The following is a 17,512-nucleotide window of genomic DNA, read 5'->3' as shown; positions in this document are numbered from 1 at the left end:
TCTATATAGCTAAGGTGGCATGTCTCACAAGTTGACTTCTATGACTGTATTGTAATTTGCAAAGCATAATATGAAATCTAGAGTTGGTTATAAGTCAGGGGTTCATAGTGACAGTGATTACTGCATCTAAAATATTCACCTATCATTCATTAATGTAATTAATTTACCCCCCCATTTCTTTCCCTTTTTCAGCCATCCTTCTCTTTTTTTCTCCCCTTCAGGAATTCTTACATGATTGCTTTCTGGTGTGATTTATTATTTCAGAAATGTGTGTGTACATGCCTTCAAGTCACCTGTCAACTTATGCAGACCCCGTGAATTACATAGATGTGATTTTGCTCGTTTCTTCCTCGGAAATATAGCCTAAAGCACCTGTTGGCAGTCGCCCATCTAAGTACTAACCAGGGCTGACATTACTTAGTTTCCAAGATCAGGTGGGTTCTGGTTCCTTGGTATTTAGGAGACTATAAATAGCCATGTATAGCTGTTTCTGACTAGCAGTTCTCTCCCCCCAACAGTTCATATATCAAATTATTATAAGCAATACTATTTATTTTGTGCAGGGATTCTTACTTAGCAATCTTAGAAATATTCATCTTATTTTTTTAAAAAACCCCAAAAGGTAATATTTGTATGGGGCACTGACTATTAAAATTGTGTTATGGACTTTACTCTCTGTATTCTTCAGTAATAGATGGCTTGTGGAGGACTTTATCAACTACCATTAACCTTCTTGTATGAAACTATAGAATAGAATTGAGCCAGATACATTTGGATCACTATCTTTTCTAAGGGTCTATGGATGAGTTCCAAGATAGCTACTGAGGATTTTCTCAGCAATCAAGTTTGCGTAGCAAATATTTTCTGAGTGCTAAACACTATAGGCAGTCCCCGAGTTACAAACATCTGACTTAGAAATGACTCATAGTTAAGAACGGGGTGAGTCAACAGGAAGTGAGATAAATCTACTCCTTGGAAGGGAAACTTGCTCCTGGTAGGGTTATCATGAGGAAAAGGTGTCTCCACTGAAGTTGTTTCCACAAGAAGCCAAATTTTTCAAAATCCAATTATCACAGGGACAGAAAGCAAAACCAACACCATAGATGTGTATGAAGTACACTTAAAATATACCTGTTCTAACTTACATATAAATTCAACCTAAGATCAAACCTACAGAACCTGTCTTGTTCATAACTTGGGGACTGCCTGTACCCAACTACCATTTGCATATAAACATAACGAATTGAACAAGTTATTTCATATTTTTCTTTCTTCAGAATATGGAAATAAATACCAAGGTAAACACTTAACCCTCTTTTTCTGTTCAGTTACTCTCCACACCAAACTTTAATGGATTCACCAGGATCCATCAGATATTTCACATCCTCCTTTTTTGTATGATTCATGCTGCAGGATTTGCCTGCTTAATTGGTTTACCATTGAATATAGATTTGTTCATATTCTATTGTGCTAGTGTGATCAATCCTAGAAAGCACGATGTGAGTAGATTGGGTTCACAACCATGACTGTCTTAACAAGTTCAGACAATAACTGTTTGTGTGAAGCTTTGGTTTAGCAGAATTGCAGGACAAATGTTTGCTTGTTTCCAAACTTTCTGCCTGCGCTACTCCCTTCCGTTCTGAGGATGAGTCCATATTTGGCTTTGCCTATGGCAAATTCCTTTTGGCAACAGGGAATTAACAAAAGGAACATATTGTTTCTTAATTACTGTGAATGTTTTCCCAAATGGGTAATTTAGTTGTACATAGGTGGGGTTTAAGACCTGGAGGGAAGCGCACATAAATATTTATCACAGGGAGGGAGGGATTGAAGAAATGGATGTAAACAGAACAGTTTAAGTTTAAAGAGAATCAGAAGAAGAATCAGACAATCATGTGTGAATGTCATAAGAAGCTGGCCAAGGCATCCTGGGGGTTTATTTGCTCTTTTTGACAGCCTGATCAATGGCCATAACACCTATTTGTAACACAATCTGTGTATATTCTGACAGCTAACGAGGTGTCCACATTTAAGACATAGGTAAAGACCTCTCTCTTCCAGCAGGCCTACCCAGTCAATTTTGATTAGTATCATGATTTAGTCTTTGAAGTATGTAATTTGATATATGTGTTTTGGCGATATTGTACTCTGCTTATGTGATCATCTGCTTGTGTATTTGTCAGTAGAACATGTACAGTAATAGGTTGCTGTCTTATATAAAGAAATGTCCATTATAGAACATCTTTTTGTTTAGGAATTATGTAGCAATGTCAATTAATGGACACTAAAGGCACCAGATTCTGTCAGATTTAGGAAGCTAAGAGGGTCAGCCCTGGTAAGTACATGGAAGGGAGACTGCCAAAGGATACCAGGTTGTGCAGGCTACGTGTCAGAGGAAGGAACTAGCAAAATAATCTCTGAGTATTCCTTTCTTTAAAAAACCTTATGTAATTAAGCCCTGGTAGCGAAGTGTGTTTAAGCACTGAGCTGCTGAACTTGCAGACCGAAAGGTCCCAGGTTCAAACCCCGGGAGCAGCGTGAGTGACCGCTGTTAGCTCCAGCTTCTGCCAACCTAGCAGTTCGAAAACATGCCAATGTGAGTACATCAATAGGTATCGCTCCGGCGGGAAGGTAACGGCGCTCCATGCAGCCATGCTGGCCACATGATCTTGGAGGTGTCTACGGACAACGCCGGTTCTTCGGCTTAGAAATGGAGATGAGCACCAACCCCCAGAGTGAGACATGACTGGACTTAACGTCAGGGGAAACCTTTACCTTTTTTAATTAATGGGTTCCCCAGACTTGAAGGCACAGATAAACAAATATAGTGTCTAGTTGAGGCAAACCAGAGGTCTTTAAGCGGAGTGCATATTCATTCCTCTTTTGTGTCTTTTCCTTTCAAGTGCCAAAAATGAGCCGTGGGTATTCAGAGAACAATAACTTTCCATATGACAACAATCAAATGGTTTTGGATATGATCCTCTACTCTTTATTTGGGGTTCCTCAACCTATCAACTGGGACAGTGTGGCAAGACTCGTGCCAGGCTATTCATCCAAAGAGGTAAGGTTTTTGAATTCTGGGGACAGAAACTATAGGCTGGTAAGCCGTGTGAGCTACGGAGGTTGCCTACTAGTTACCTTGAAACTGATTTTGAATCTTAAACCCATTGCATATAAGAAAACATTATAATGACAGAACTCTTAACAATAGTATTGCCTACATCACAGCACCAAAATTTGTCATGTTCTGAGGTGAAAGGAAGGGGAAGGTGAGTCTCTGGCTTATTGTCCAAATATAAAATGTTCTCCCCACCTTTTGTTTTGTTTACTGAATTATTCAGTAAATTGCCTACTAAATTATGCAGTTAGCCATTTGCTACGGTTAAAAGCACAAGGTCCCTACAAAACCCGAAAAACCATGATTTAAAACCCCCGAGAGAACATCTTTCTAGGAATTTCTAGGTCCCTTCAGTGTGAATCTATAGTCACCTTGTACTGGAGATCCTAGGGATTCCTAGAAAAGTATTCTTCTCTCCTTGTCCTCCAGCACAACTCTATGGTCAGCTTCTGGTAGAAGTTTACTAATTATTGCATATTGCTGTGCAGTAATTGACATAACCAGAATCAAAGACTGAAGTGGAAAGCCATCAGATAATGTGTAATAGAGGCTGGTGCTTTCTCAAACCAAGCTGGTTTTAAGCCTTTTGTGATTTAGATGATCTGTTGTGCTGCTGGTATTGATTACAACAACAGTAATAATATGAGGCTTCCATTGACCCTTCCTTAACATGCTTCCATACTTTCTAAGCTTCTGTCTTGATTCTCAGAAGGATGGATGAGAATGAAATAGATCTAATCCACCGTGGCATCACTAATCCCCGCCTTGAAGTATATGTTTATGGAGTGCTAGAAAGTCATGGCGCTATAAAGGATTATTCTGGAAACAGAGTTCCTTATTTACCTTTGTTCCTGGCCAAAAGTGCATGTGACAAAGGTGATGACAGGATTTGTTTGATGCTGTGGTCATTCCTTTCTTGAGGATGGAAATCCAATGGCACCCTTCCTCCATATCTGTGAATTTATTGAGATTCTTATAATAACACCTGATGGGGCCTCATGTTAATCAGCTTCCACCACAGATGGAAGACTTCCACACAAAGCCTTAAACTTTCCTGTAGTTGCTGCCTTGTCGCCTGCCCAACTTCACTCTGGTACACACGAGAAGCACAAATATTTATGTCTCATAAAGTGTTTGAGGCAAGAAACAAGTCTCAAATGGCCAGTGGTGGGAGCTCTGTGGAAATGCTAGCTAGCTAGCCAGTTCTCTTCCTTACACCCTGACCTAATGTATGTAGGATATAGATTTTTGTTGGTTTTAGGTGAAGTGTGTTAAAGCACTGAGCTGCTGAACTTGCAGACCAAAAGGTCCCAGGTTCAAACCCTGGGAGCGGAGTGAGCGCCCGCTGTTAACTCCAGCTTCTGCCAACCTAGCAGTTCGAAAACATGCCAATGTGAGTAGATCAATAGGTACCGCTCCGGCGGGAAGGTAACAGTGCTCCATGCGGTCATGCCGACCACATGATCTTGGAGGTGTCTATGGACAACGCTGGCTCTTCAGCTTAGAAATGGAGATGAGCACCAACCCCCAGAGTCAGACATGACTGGACTTAACGTCAGGGGGAACCCTTACTTACCTTTATAAGGCATCTAACAATAATATAGACCAGAACTTTCCAAACATTTCATGTTGGTGACACACATGTAATTCAGTTTTACTAGCAGACCAGAGTTTAAACCAACCCCTTGGTTAATCCCCAGGTACTTCTGTTGAATATTTTCTGGTTGGCAGTCTTAGGGAGGTGGAGGAGAAGCAATCTTCCTGAAATTTTGGAGAGCAACAGTTAGTCAGAAGAAATAAAAGTGGATCTCATGGACCAATGATTTAGAGTTAATCTATATATATAAAAGAGTGATGGCATCAGGGCAGCGGACAAAACAACAAAACTACAGGCCCCCCAACCTCGAAATTTGACAACACAACCCATCATTCATGGCTCTAGGTTGATACAGCAAAAAGAAAAGAAAAATAAAGTCCTAATTACAGGGAGAGGAATAATAGTTTTTATCCAATTGCTGCCAGTTTGAAGGCTAAGTTCCACCCACTTGGTCTCCTAGCAACCTCCTCAGCCCAGGGGACAGGCACAGTTAGGCCTCACTTAGGCCTCTTCCACAGATTATCAGATTTGAACTGGATTATATGGCAGTGTAGACTCAAGGCCCTTCCACACAGGCCCTTCCACACATTTAGAATCTTATATTATCTGCTTTGAACTGGATTATCTTGACTCCACACTGCCATATAATCCACTTCAGTGTGCATACTAAACATAAAGACAACCATACAACAGACATTCAATACCACCACTACCTCAACAATTTCTCACCAACACCACCAGACAACGCCACAGCAACGCGTGGCCAGGCACAGCTAGTATACATATATATTTAGAAATACACATTTTGCTGTCAGAATGAAGTGGTGCAAATATTTTGGACTGAGAAAAAAACAGTCTTTCACAGTAATATTATAAAGACCTTTATATTCCTGGGCTCACACATAAAAACATTTGGAGCCAAGCTCAAGTTCTTAATCGCCAGTCCAGTAAAACGCCATTTTTAGATTCCTAGAGAGTACAGTGATTCAGGCATTCCTGACATTTCTGTCAGTCATACCTTCGGTAAGAGATATAACTGAAAACTCTTCTGTTTCCCCCCACGCAGTGTGCTAAACGGTTTGATGAACTGAAGAGCCGTGGAAGTTCGCCTGTGGATAACCAGTACAGTCCACTAATGGCAAGTGGTGGGAGCCCTGTGGAAACACTAGCTAGTTATATCAGATCATCACTTCTTGATGCCCAGGAAGAGTTACAAGAACTACCTAGTGAAAAAGATGCAATTTCTGGAAATGGTATGCTTTTGCATGGCTCTTCTGTTGTGTTCATGAAGCATGCATTTTTGCATTATACATTTGTATGTTTTATAAATTTAGATTTTTACCACTAACTGGCCTTTTTGCTTTTTAAGGTGTAAATTGTATTGTTATTTTTTAACAAGGGTATTTTGATTTTGTTGAAAACCATACATGTGAGTCTTGTACAGCCCTTCTTGAAGCAACATAGCTCTTAAAATAAGCAAATCAATATTGATGCCTTTAGGAACGGCTGATACACCCAATCTGTCAAAAGTATGCCTAATATTAATATCTAGAACAAGAGTGCTGTAGTGGTTTGAGTATTGGACCGCGGCTCTAAAGACCACGGTTCAAATCCCAACTACAGTGTGATCTTGGGCCAGCCACACTCTCTCAGCAATTCCAAAACAAGAAAACCCATTGGTAAGCTCGCTTTAGGATCATCATAGGTTGGAAATTATTTAAAGACACACAACAACCACAATCTATCTGTTTAAAAAACCTAGTCCTGTGGCACCCAAAGTGTGATTTATTATAACCAAGCATCAGTGAAATCTGTTTGCAAACTTAATTTTGTAATACAGTTTGGGAAACATGCAGGATGGCAGATGTTGTTCAGTTATGAGTCCCACTATTGGGACAAAATTATATCATTTCCAGGCTGATAGTTGGGGAAAGCTGGCCTGTTATCATAGTACCACGAGAAGAACAAGTCATAGAACTCTTTCATTAAACTTATTCTGGGGCCCTGAACTCCACCCATCTTCTAATAAAGGAATCTCCAGAAAGGCAAGGAAAGGCAGGACATGCCAGTGGCAGTATGAGAGTATCTAGTGTTTGACTGAAAGCATTTTGCAAGATACAACAGACCAGGTACAAAGTGTTGTGGGGGAATTTTAATTCTTCCTGCCAGTGGTTGTGGTGATTAGGGGATTGTGGGAGTTGCTGTCCCAAAAAGGTAAAATTTCCAGACCCCAAACTATCCTACTAACCTTGTCCCCAAACATCATGTGCACAAGCTTAGGAGGAGAATGAAAGAAGAGCCAAAGAATGACAGTGTCCTAAGCCAGATAAACGGCTGGTGAAAGAGACAGGGTGAAGACAATGGGAAGGCAGCACACTGGTAAAATATGAAAAAGAGAAAGAAATGACTGGCATCAGGAATTTAAGGAATTCATTTGGGATCTGTTGTTGAAGTAAACTGGGGTAAAAGGAAGGTTTTGTGCACTGGAAATTTAACAACTGAAATATCGACTGTGGGCCTCTAGTTAGGACAATAATGGCATTGACTGACCCCAGTATGTAATAAAATGCAGTACAGAGTTATTTCCATTTTTTTCTACATACATTAGAGTCGAAAGTTCTTGAATTTTGTCTCCACTGACTGATGCTACATCTAGCGTTACTTACTCAGGGTTGAAATTATGTTAATAGGGAAGGAGAGATGGGCCCCCAAGAAAATGCACACAACTAAGGTATTTACATTCTCTGTCCTGGCTTTTCTTTTTTAGTAAGAAGCTGGCATTGTGAGAAGTTGCAGTGTGGGAAGGTGGTGTTAGCTGTTAAGTCTCCCTGGGTTTTACTTCATGCTTTTGTTGCCTGGCTGGACAACTTAAGAAGTGTATGTGTTTGCCAGTGTGATGCCAGTGCCAATGTGTTCTCGGATGGTGCATTAGAGAAAATGGAATACAATGCTAGCAACAGAGTTTTACATAGAATTATAATGGCTTTCCTTCCCTTGTGTGTGTACGTGTGCTTGTGTGTGCATTCAAGTGTGTACAAGTTTCCTGCAACTGTAAAGATTTAGTTCCTCACTTCCTTCATTTCCACCTTGGCTGGCTTGGTTTTTTTTAAAAAAATGTATGTAACTTTCCCTAATCTGACATCTTTATGATGTGTGGAGCTACAACTCCCATTATCCTCAGCCAGATATGACTTGGAACGACGTAACTACCAAGCGAGAACATTCTGTATAGAAATTATGGCAATCAGATTGGGAGTTTAATGAAGACCGTAGTAAAGTTATTTCTTGTGCCTCTGGATATAGGGCTACTATATGCCAGATATGTATGAAAAGCTTATGTCTTAATGCTTTTTCTCCTGCTTGTGTTTAAGGAAGGCCAGGTGTAGCTTCCTCAAGGAGTTGCTCTTCAGAAAGTGAGAAATGCCCTGCACATAAAGGTGGAGAAAATGCTGATGAAACACAAGGGTAGGAAGATGGCTGATTTGTTTCAGGAAAGATAGCTAAATCAAAAATTGACACCTGTTTGTTGTACATTTTAAACCTAACTTATGACTACATTTTGTGGGATTTTTCTTGTGGGATGAAGGACTATATATGGAGAGAGTTTTGTGAATCTTCTTGAAAATAGTAATTGAGCACACATAGCCGTTAATTAGATGTGCTTTTTTGTCCCTATAAACATTTATTATGATCAGGATTAGAAAATCCCAATGCATTAAAGTTTGCAAGTCCTCCTCCAGAACTAGAATTGATTCCAGTTCGAAATGTATTCAAATATTGAACTTCCCAGAGTTCCGATGAATTCAGACGCATTTTGGAGGTAAATTATTAACCTTACAACTAGGAATTTGCCTGACATCTTGCAGTGGATGGGGTGACATATGTTGGTATCCATTCTTCAAGATTATGTCAGATTTTCACTTTGTCTGTTGTGGATAATAACATCAGTGTGTGGGTGAATGTAGAAAACTGTACACACAACTGCCTATTCCTCTTCGCTTTCCACAAGCTGGCAAGCTGTTAATAAAATAATGGAATAACAGAGTTGAAAGAGACCACATGGGCCATCTAGTCCAACCCCCTGCCATGCAGTAAAAACACAAAGTACCCCTGACAGATGTCAGTTGTCAGTTTTAAAAAGGGATGAGAGCCATGTGTATGTTGAATTTTAATGCAGTCTTTCTGCCAGATTGGGATCCAAGGTGGCTTCCTAAACAATGTAAAAATATTCACAATAATCAATGAAATAATTTAAACTATATAAAGCTGTATTAAAACACATTTTAAAAGTTGTGAAAGAGTAAAATAGCTACATAAAAAGCTCCCCTGCTTACTTGCTAAAAGCCTGCTTGAACAGGAATGTTTTTCCATGCCGGTGAAAAGAAAGCAAGGAGGGGGCCAGCCTCACCTCTTAAGGAAGGGCCACTGAAAAGGCTCTCACTTTTGTCCTCAGCAGGCGAGACTTTGGTGGTGCCAGGGCCAAGGGAAAGCCTTCCTCTGTGGATCCTAAAGCTCTGGCAGGTTCATGTCAAGAGATACAGCCTTTCAGGTAGTCTGGACCCAAGCTGTATAGGGCTTTGAAGGTTATGACCAGCAATTTGAATTGTGCCTGGAAATTGAACCAATAGGCAATCAGAAAGGGAATTATATGCTCCCTATAACTGATATAAATATATAAATAAATAGGGGTATAGCATCTAGATCCAGAGAAGTCATGCTCCCCCTCTATTCTGCCTTGGTCAGACCACACCTGGAATCACACTGTGTCCAGTTCTGGGCACTGCAATTTAAGGGAGATGTTGACAAGCTGGAATGTGTCCAGAGGAGGGCAACTAAAATGATCAAGGGTTTGGATAACAAGCCCTATGAGGAGCGGCTTAAAGAACTGGGCATGTTTAGCCTGCAGAAGAGAAGGCTGAGAGGAGACATGATGAGGGCCATGTATCAAGATGAGAGAGGAAGTTATAAGGAGGAGGGAGCAAGCTTGTTTTCTGCTGCCCTGGAGACTAGGACGCGGAACAATGGCTTCAAACTACAGGAAAGGAGATTCCACCTGAACATTAGGAAGAACTTCCTCACAGTGAGGGCTGTTCGGCAGTGGAACTCTCTGCCACGGACTGTGGTGGAGGCTCCTTCTTTGGAGGCTTTTAAGCAGAGGCTGGATGGCCATCTGTCAGGGATGCTTTGAATGCGATTTCCTGCTACTTGGCAGGGGGTTGGACTGGATGGCCCATGAGATCTCTTCCAACTCTACTATTCTATGATTCTATGATTCTATGACTCTGGTCAGCATTCCGGCCCTAGCATTTTGGGCTTTCTAGTTTTCCAACATTTTTCAAAAGCAGCCCCATGTAGAGTGTCCTCTAACAGTAGTACTAATCGGATGCAATCAAGGTGTGTGTCACTGTAGCCAGAGCTGACATCTCGAGAATCAATGCAGCTGGTGCTCTAATTTCACAAGTAAAAATAATTATTTAGTGAGGATGGTGTAGTGCAGTGGTTCTCAAGCTGTAGGTCCCCAGATGTTTTGGGCTTCAACTTCCAGAAATCCTAACAGCTGGTAAACTGGCTGGGATTTTTGGGAGTTGTAGGCCAAAACGCCTAGGGACCTACAGATTGAGAACTATTGCTTGTAGTGGTTTGATTGTTGGACTATGATTCTGGAGATAAGGCTTCAAACTCCCACTTGACCATGAAAACCCACCTTGCTTGAGTCACAAACTCATAGGAAGGCAATGGTAAACCTCTGAACAAATCTTGCCAAGAAAACCTAGCAATAGGTTTGCCTTAGGGCCACTATAAGTCAGAAACTACCTTGAAAGTCACACAACAACAAACAAAAGGCATGGGCAGCAATGTTATTTTTTTGTCTTTATTCTGCTGTTTCCTCCCTTGCCAGAATGACACTTTTTGACAAATTGACATTTTGAGTTTACGTGGGCTTACCTTTCCCTCCCAGTTATCACAGAAGCTGTTTGCCTGGTAGAAGATGCCCCTAAATCCTCTGCAGTGTTCAAGGTTCTGGCTCAGATAGATTGTTACAGATCGAGCACCCCTTATCTGAAATGTTTGGGACTAGAAATGTTCTATATTTTAACTTTTTCCCCAAATTTAGGATACTTGCATATAGGTAATGAAATACCTTGGAGATGGAACCCAAGTCTAAACATAACATTAACTTATATTCCATATACACCTTAGCTAAAGGTAATTATAAACTCATTATTTAAATAATTTTGTGCACGAAATAAGGTTTGTGTACACCAAACCATCAGAAAGTAGAGGTCTCACTGTCTCAGCCACCCCTGTGGATGAGTTTAAAGTATTCCAGATTTCTGGATCAGGGATGTTCAACCTTTACAGAAGAGAGCTGGTAATTTGTGAAAGCTTTCTGAAAGTCAGCAACTCTTACACAAAACATAACAGTTCTACATGATGAGAGAGGTCAGATGCATGAAATATTACCTGTGTGGAAATCCACATTCCCACCTTGAAATTAAAGAGATAGTTTGCATGCAAGTGATCTTTGTGTATGGAGCATGATTTAAGTGGGATTAATAAACAAAAATACCCTTACTTTACCATACAGTAGAAATGACTGTGATGTGTTTTGGGTCACAAGGTATACCAAACAGCTCCAACTTCAACTGCAATTTAGTGTCAGCTTCTTCATCCTTCTTTAGGAGCATAAGCCTTTTGTCTTTTTGTCTTAGCTACAGCTTTATAGCAAATGAGTGAGGGGAGGTTGCTGTAAAATATGCAAGAGCTCACAGAACCACCACCCCCCTAGCCAGAGGGCCATGGACAATACTAGTTGGGGATTCTGGGAGCCATAGTGCAAAAAATAATTCCAAGCTTGGCTTTTGTGGACAGTTAAGCTAGGACTGTAGAAACTGGGGTTCACATCTCCATTCAGCTATGCCATTCACTAGGTTGGTGGTTCTCAATCTGTGGGTCCTCAGATGTTTGGGCCTTCAACTCCCAGAAATCCTAACAGCTGGTAAACTGGCTGAAATTTCTGGGAGTTGTAGACCAAAACACCTAGGGACCCACAGGTTGAGAACCACTGCATTGGGTAAACTTGGGCCAGTCTTTCTCTAAGCCCAAACTACTTGTTTGGAAGATTGTCAGGATAAAATGGGTTGGGTGTGGAGGAGACTAATACTGTATATATTGTCCTAAACTCCTTGCAAGAAAGGTTCTTGAGAAGATATGAGCAAACTTCGTCCCTCCAGGTGTTTTGGAGTTCAACTCAATTCTGAATTGTGGGCATTGAAGTCCAAAACACCTGGAGGATCGAAGTTTGACCATGCCTGCTCTAGAGAGTGTAAATGTAGGCCTAAATGCAATTTGCTAATCTTGAGTAGACTCATTGAATCAACTGATGAAGCAACACTTAACACAAATCCTAATGATGCCATGGTTTGATCTAGTAAGGGCTTGCAATAAATTGCAGTAAATATATCTATTGCTGCAGTAAATAGAGCCAATGTGCTGTTGTAATTTGAGAATTGGACTGTGACTCTAGAAACCAGGATTCATATCTCAGCTGAGTTAGTATAAACCCACTGGGCAAGTCACACATTATTACAGGAAACAGCACTGCAGAATATACACACAATTTTATTCTTTCTCCTTGGTCATCACTATTGTTGATGTAAGATTGTGGTTATGCAGTACATAAAATACATGCATTATTTAAATAATGCAGCATATTTGTACATACATAACAGATAGCATGGACTTGCCTCATTCTACTTCTGACAAACGCAATTAAAGGCCCTTTGCATAACTGCTTATTTTGCAGATCTTCTCCTGTTTTTGCTAGCCCTCAGTGTTTTGACAATAAAGCCTCCTCTGGAAGTCTTGTTTAGTAACCTGGCATTGCCCACACACTTTTTTATTTTTAAGTTTTATATTTATAGTCTCTGTGAGTATCTACAGGAACCTTTCTTGTTCGGTTAGGAAATGGTATTGGAATTATATGTGTATGCAAGTGTCTGATAAAACTAGTTAGCAACTGAACATGAGGTTTATTGAGATGAGTAGGCCTGGCCTTTGGAGAACATATAATACCAGTGGTTCTCAACCTGTGGGCCATGGCCCAGCAGTGGGTCGTGAGAACGAAAATCTGTCCATGAACCTCCTTCCTCTTTATCTTATTTATTTATTTTTGCTCCTTTCCTCAGACCTGACCATTGCATTGGATAGACCATGTCAGCTCTAGATGATCAAATATGGTTTTCTGAAGGTGAGTAGATGGCAACTACTGGATAGCATATCTTCTGTATCAGAAACTAGAGCTGATGGGGTCTCTCCAATTCAATTTTCTGAATCACCACCCCAAATAACTAAACCAAAAGGTTGACCAAAACCAGATTCATAACCCATTTGGTACTAATGTTGGAGAGTAGTCCCTGGTCAAAGTCGTTCCTGGTCAAGTGGGCCCTGGCCAAAGTGGGCTCTGGTCAAAAAAAGGCTGTGAATCACTTATATATACAAAACCTACCCCTTTATTTCTCAGTGTGCATATCCGCTGCCTCTCAGCAATTTGTCTTCTTATTCTGAGAGGATCTTCCTAGTCTGTGGCTTAAATCCCAGTTCTTTTCCTGTCTCCATTCACTCACTCTATCCCTTGACTGCTGCTGCCATCTCTGCTATTTCATCCCTAGGCAGTAGATAGATCAGAGTTAATTCATTGACTAAAAATTCTAAACAAATGAGCCAAGCTCATTTTATCCATTGGGCAGGGTAATACATACATATTTTGACTGGGAATTTGGGTTAATTTTGCTTCTTCATACTCCCATTTGGTGGTTGTTTATGAGCTTCTCCCAAAATTCTCTTCAGGCAAACAAAACATCTAGTAATCAGGTTCACTTATGTAATTTGAGTTGAATATACTTCGGAGGCTAAATTATGTCCCCAGTGCCATATTTTGACCTTTTCTCTTCTCCATCAGTGTATTCGCCTTGTTAGCGTATATGCACCATTGATCAAATACCGCCATTATATTGCTACCAGTATTCAGCTTGATTTTTAATTCAGCTTTAATTTCCTTTGCTGAGCAATATTATAGCTTTAGCTTAAACATGCATGTTGCATATATTTCTGTTTGAGGCATTATATTTTCCATAGCATTGGAACTGAGCTTGGCATTGAAAGACAATCATTTTAATTTATTGTTGATAAGCTGCTGTGATGTTCTTTCCTTTGATTTATTTTTCTTTTCTTTTCAAATAAAGGCCAAATATGGTGATCCATGTATGTGATGAAGCAAAAAATCTGAAGGAGGATTTTGTTTGCCCACGAGATCTGTTGATTTCTGAAATGAAGTACTTTGCTGAATATCTGTCTGTGGATGCCCAGCGCTGGGAAGAGGTGGACATTTCAGTTCACTGTGACGTTCACATCTTTAACTGGTTGATAAGATATGTTAAAAGGAACACTAAGGAGTATGAGGTGCATGAAATACCCACCTTAGGTAAAAGAAAACCTATTCCTTTTTGTCACAAATTCATTATTAGAAAAGCCTGACTTCTACATCAAACGAGAAGTCTTTATGCAAAAAAAAAAAAAAAAAAAGCTTTGGAAGGTAATTTTCCTTTCACGGGATTTGCTCCCAAAGGATCATGTAGTACGAAACTGATCCTTTTCCTGCAGCTTTCCTCCACAGTGTTGAATAGACCTAGGTTGTTTTTGTAAAAGAAGTCTAATTACCCAAGTCAACAAAATCAAACTTTGTCATCATCAGAAATGAGAGTAGTACAGTTTAAATAATTTTTATGCCTATTTTAAATATGTCTTTTTTTCCCTCATGTCAACTTTTAAAAATATGACGAATGGTACATTACAGCGGACTACTGTAAAGTCTGCACACTTTGCATCATATTTGTGGAACACAAGCCAACAAGTATTTTTCATCAGATATAATTTTAGATCATTCTTATAGAGCTTTTTGTGCTGAATTCAGATCTGTGTTTATTTTTTTCTCTATCACGTGTAGTTTTTGAGGCTAATCGAATAATAAATACATTTACACACTGATACCAATAGAATCTAAACAAATTACAATCCAATCCAGAGTAATCAAATATAAATGGTACAACTGCAGGGTGCCAGCAAGTTCCAATGTCAGTCAGTAGACTTAAGCTATCTATGTTTGATCAGAAATGTTTTGCAGATGATTTTCTGGCGTATATGATTTTCTGATTTTCACGGTAGTCTCCCATCATGCTTGCATGGTACAAACCTTGGTAGCACCGCTTCATCAACTGAATATCTTGGTGGAAGCGTTCTCCCTGCTCATTGCTCACCATGCCAAGATTTTCAGGAAAGAATTTCAGGTGGGAGTGCAAGAAATGCATTTTCAGTGACATGTTACAACCCAGTTTCTGGTAAGCACAAAGCAGATTCTGGACTCTTTCTTTGTATGCTGGAGACCTGTGATTACCAAGAAAGTTTTCACAAAGTCACTTGAATGTTGTCCCAGACAAAACTGAAGGTAAAGTATCTAGTCTGCAGCAAGTTATATATAAATATATCTGCTTACTCAGCATTACACCATCAGTAATAAGCTATTACTCAATCAAGTTCCTATTGGTCGTTGTGTATCGCGCAACAGGGTTGCAATCACCTAGACCAGGGGTCCCCAAACTAAGGCCCGGGGGCCGGATGTGGCCCTCCAAGATCCTTTACCTGGCCCCCACCCTCAGTTTTATAATATAATATTTTTATATCAGTTTTAATAATATAATATATTGTATATACATATAATATTGATAAAATATTATAATGTTATACAATATAATACTAATAATAATACCATATAATAATATTAATTATATGTTATATACTACATATAATATTACAGTATAGTGGTATAGTTCAATATAGTAATATATAATGCTAATATTGTGCTATGCGAATAATTTATTTATTCTTTTCGTGTCAGGAGCAACCTGAGTTGCTTCTGGTGTGAGAGAATTGGCCGTCTGCAAGGACGTTGCCCAGGGGACGCCCAGATATTTTGATGTTTTACCATCCTTGTGGGAGGCTTCTCTCATGTCCCCGCATGAAGCTGGAGCTGATAGACGGAGCTCATCCATGCTCTCCCCGGGTGGGATTTGAACCTGGCAGCCTTCAGGTCAGCAACCTAACCTTCAAGTCGCAAGGCTTTAATGCTAATAATATAATATGTTGTATGTACATACAGCTGCTCTGAGTCCCCTTCGGGGTGAGAAGGGTGGGATATAAATGTAGTAAATAAATAAATAAATAATTTTAGACTTAGGCTCGCCCAAAGTCTGAAATGACTTGAAGGCACACAACAACAACAATCCTAATTAACATGACTATCTCATTGGCCAGTAGCAGGCCCACACTTTCCATTGAAATCCTGATAGGTTTATGTTGGTTAAAATTGTTTTCATTTTTAAATATTGCATTGTTTTTTCATTGTTGTTGTTTTGCACTACAAATAAGACATATGCGGTGTGCATAGGAATTTGTTCGTATTTTTTTCAAATGATAATTCGGCCCCTCAACAGTCTAAAGGATTGTGGACCGGCCCTCTGCTTTAAAAGTTTGAGGACCCCTGACCTAGACCTACTCCTGGCTGGAGGAAGACAATATCCTGGCATAGGCAACTTACTTAGGCAGGCATATAATTAATTATGTAGGATTAATGATAGGGTACAAAACACAAAAGCAGTCATTATTGATATCAGTGTGTAAATTTATTCATTATTTGATTAGCTTCATTGCGAAAACTATGCATGATAGAGAAAACAAATAAACAGATCTGAATTCAGTGCAAAAAAAACTATTGGAATGACCTAAACTTATATCTGATGAAAAATACTTGTTTGCTTGTGTTATATAATTTGCAGTTGTCTGAAATGGAACATATCCATTTGGATTGGAAAATACTTTCAGGAGTTTAACCTTTTTGTTGTTTAAAGCAGAGCTATATGACCGTAGCGAATCAAATGTTGCTACCAATTTTCCCATAATTTCTATTGATACATTGGGCTTGATTAGAATTGATGGGAATATCCCAGCAACATCCGGATGGCCATTTGCCCACAATATTTATACCTTTTCCTCTATCAAAGCATGAAATTCCCTTTCAGATGATTTTCCCAAACTCCGAAACTTCCCTCTTAAATTCCACATTGTAATAGCATCTATTTGTGGACCTTGCTTAAAATTTGTGAACTGAGGATGCATCTAATACTCTAGAATTAATACATCTTGACATTATTTAACTGCCACGAGTCAATGCTTTGGCATCATGGGAGCTGTAGTTTGATGTTATGCCCAGACCTCATTGATAAAGTGAGCTAAAGATCTTCTAAAATGACAACCCCATTGTTCCCTATTACTCAGCCATGGCAATCAAACTGATGTTAAACTGCATTGATTCTACAGTGTAGATACATCTTCAGCCTCTTAATTTTTCATTTCATTTTTAGGTAAAATATTATCTTCCTCCTATTGATCTTTCCACTCAAAAAGTCATTTTGAAGTTACTTTAGGGCGAACCCAGTCTTTCTGGCTAGAATGTTGATCAAAAAAATGGAAATAGCACAGATAATCCCTTAGACCCAAATGGTAAATAGTAAGATTTTTCAGTAAATTTTCTTCTGTAGAAGCACCAAACCAAATTCTCAAGCTTCCTCCTTTTCCTTGTTTATGGAATGTAATGCAAAGAATCTCTTGTAGTGTTTCCTTTTACAAAATAAAGCAAGATATTGCAAAATTAATCTAATAATCCTTTTCACTTTTGTTCTCTC

At 39.5% G+C, this 17,512-nt stretch overlaps 1 protein-coding gene across 7 annotated transcripts in view; it reads left to right on the top strand.

Annotated features, from left to right (window-relative positions):
* sanbr (SANT and BTB domain regulator of CSR) overlaps positions 1-17,512 on the top strand; it is a 51,798-nt gene that overhangs the window by 8,095 nt on the left and 26,191 nt on the right. For 4 of the 7 annotated variants that reach the window (XM_062970125.1, XM_016997573.2, XM_003227765.4 and 1 more), the window contains exons 3-6: positions 2,904-3,061; positions 5,782-5,968; positions 8,087-8,180; positions 13,961-14,199. In XM_062970125.1, the coding sequence (XP_062826195.1) occupies positions 2,912-3,061; positions 5,782-5,968; positions 8,087-8,180; positions 13,961-14,199 (670 nt within the window). In that variant the 5' untranslated portion in view covers positions 2,904-2,911. Of the gene's footprint in view, positions 1-221; positions 435-2,903; positions 3,062-5,781; positions 5,969-8,086; positions 8,181-13,960; positions 14,200-17,512 lie in introns of all 7 variants that reach the window. The other 3 variants (XM_062970117.1, XM_062970116.1, XM_062970132.1) reach the window with 3 other exon arrangements.

Source organism: Anolis carolinensis, chromosome 1 (genome assembly GCF_035594765.1).
Source record: "Anolis carolinensis isolate JA03-04 chromosome 1, rAnoCar3.1.pri, whole genome shotgun sequence".
Classification (NCBI taxonomy): Eukaryota; Metazoa; Chordata; class Lepidosauria; order Squamata; family Dactyloidae; genus Anolis; species Anolis carolinensis.
This window is presented reverse-complemented; position numbering and strand designations above follow the sequence as displayed.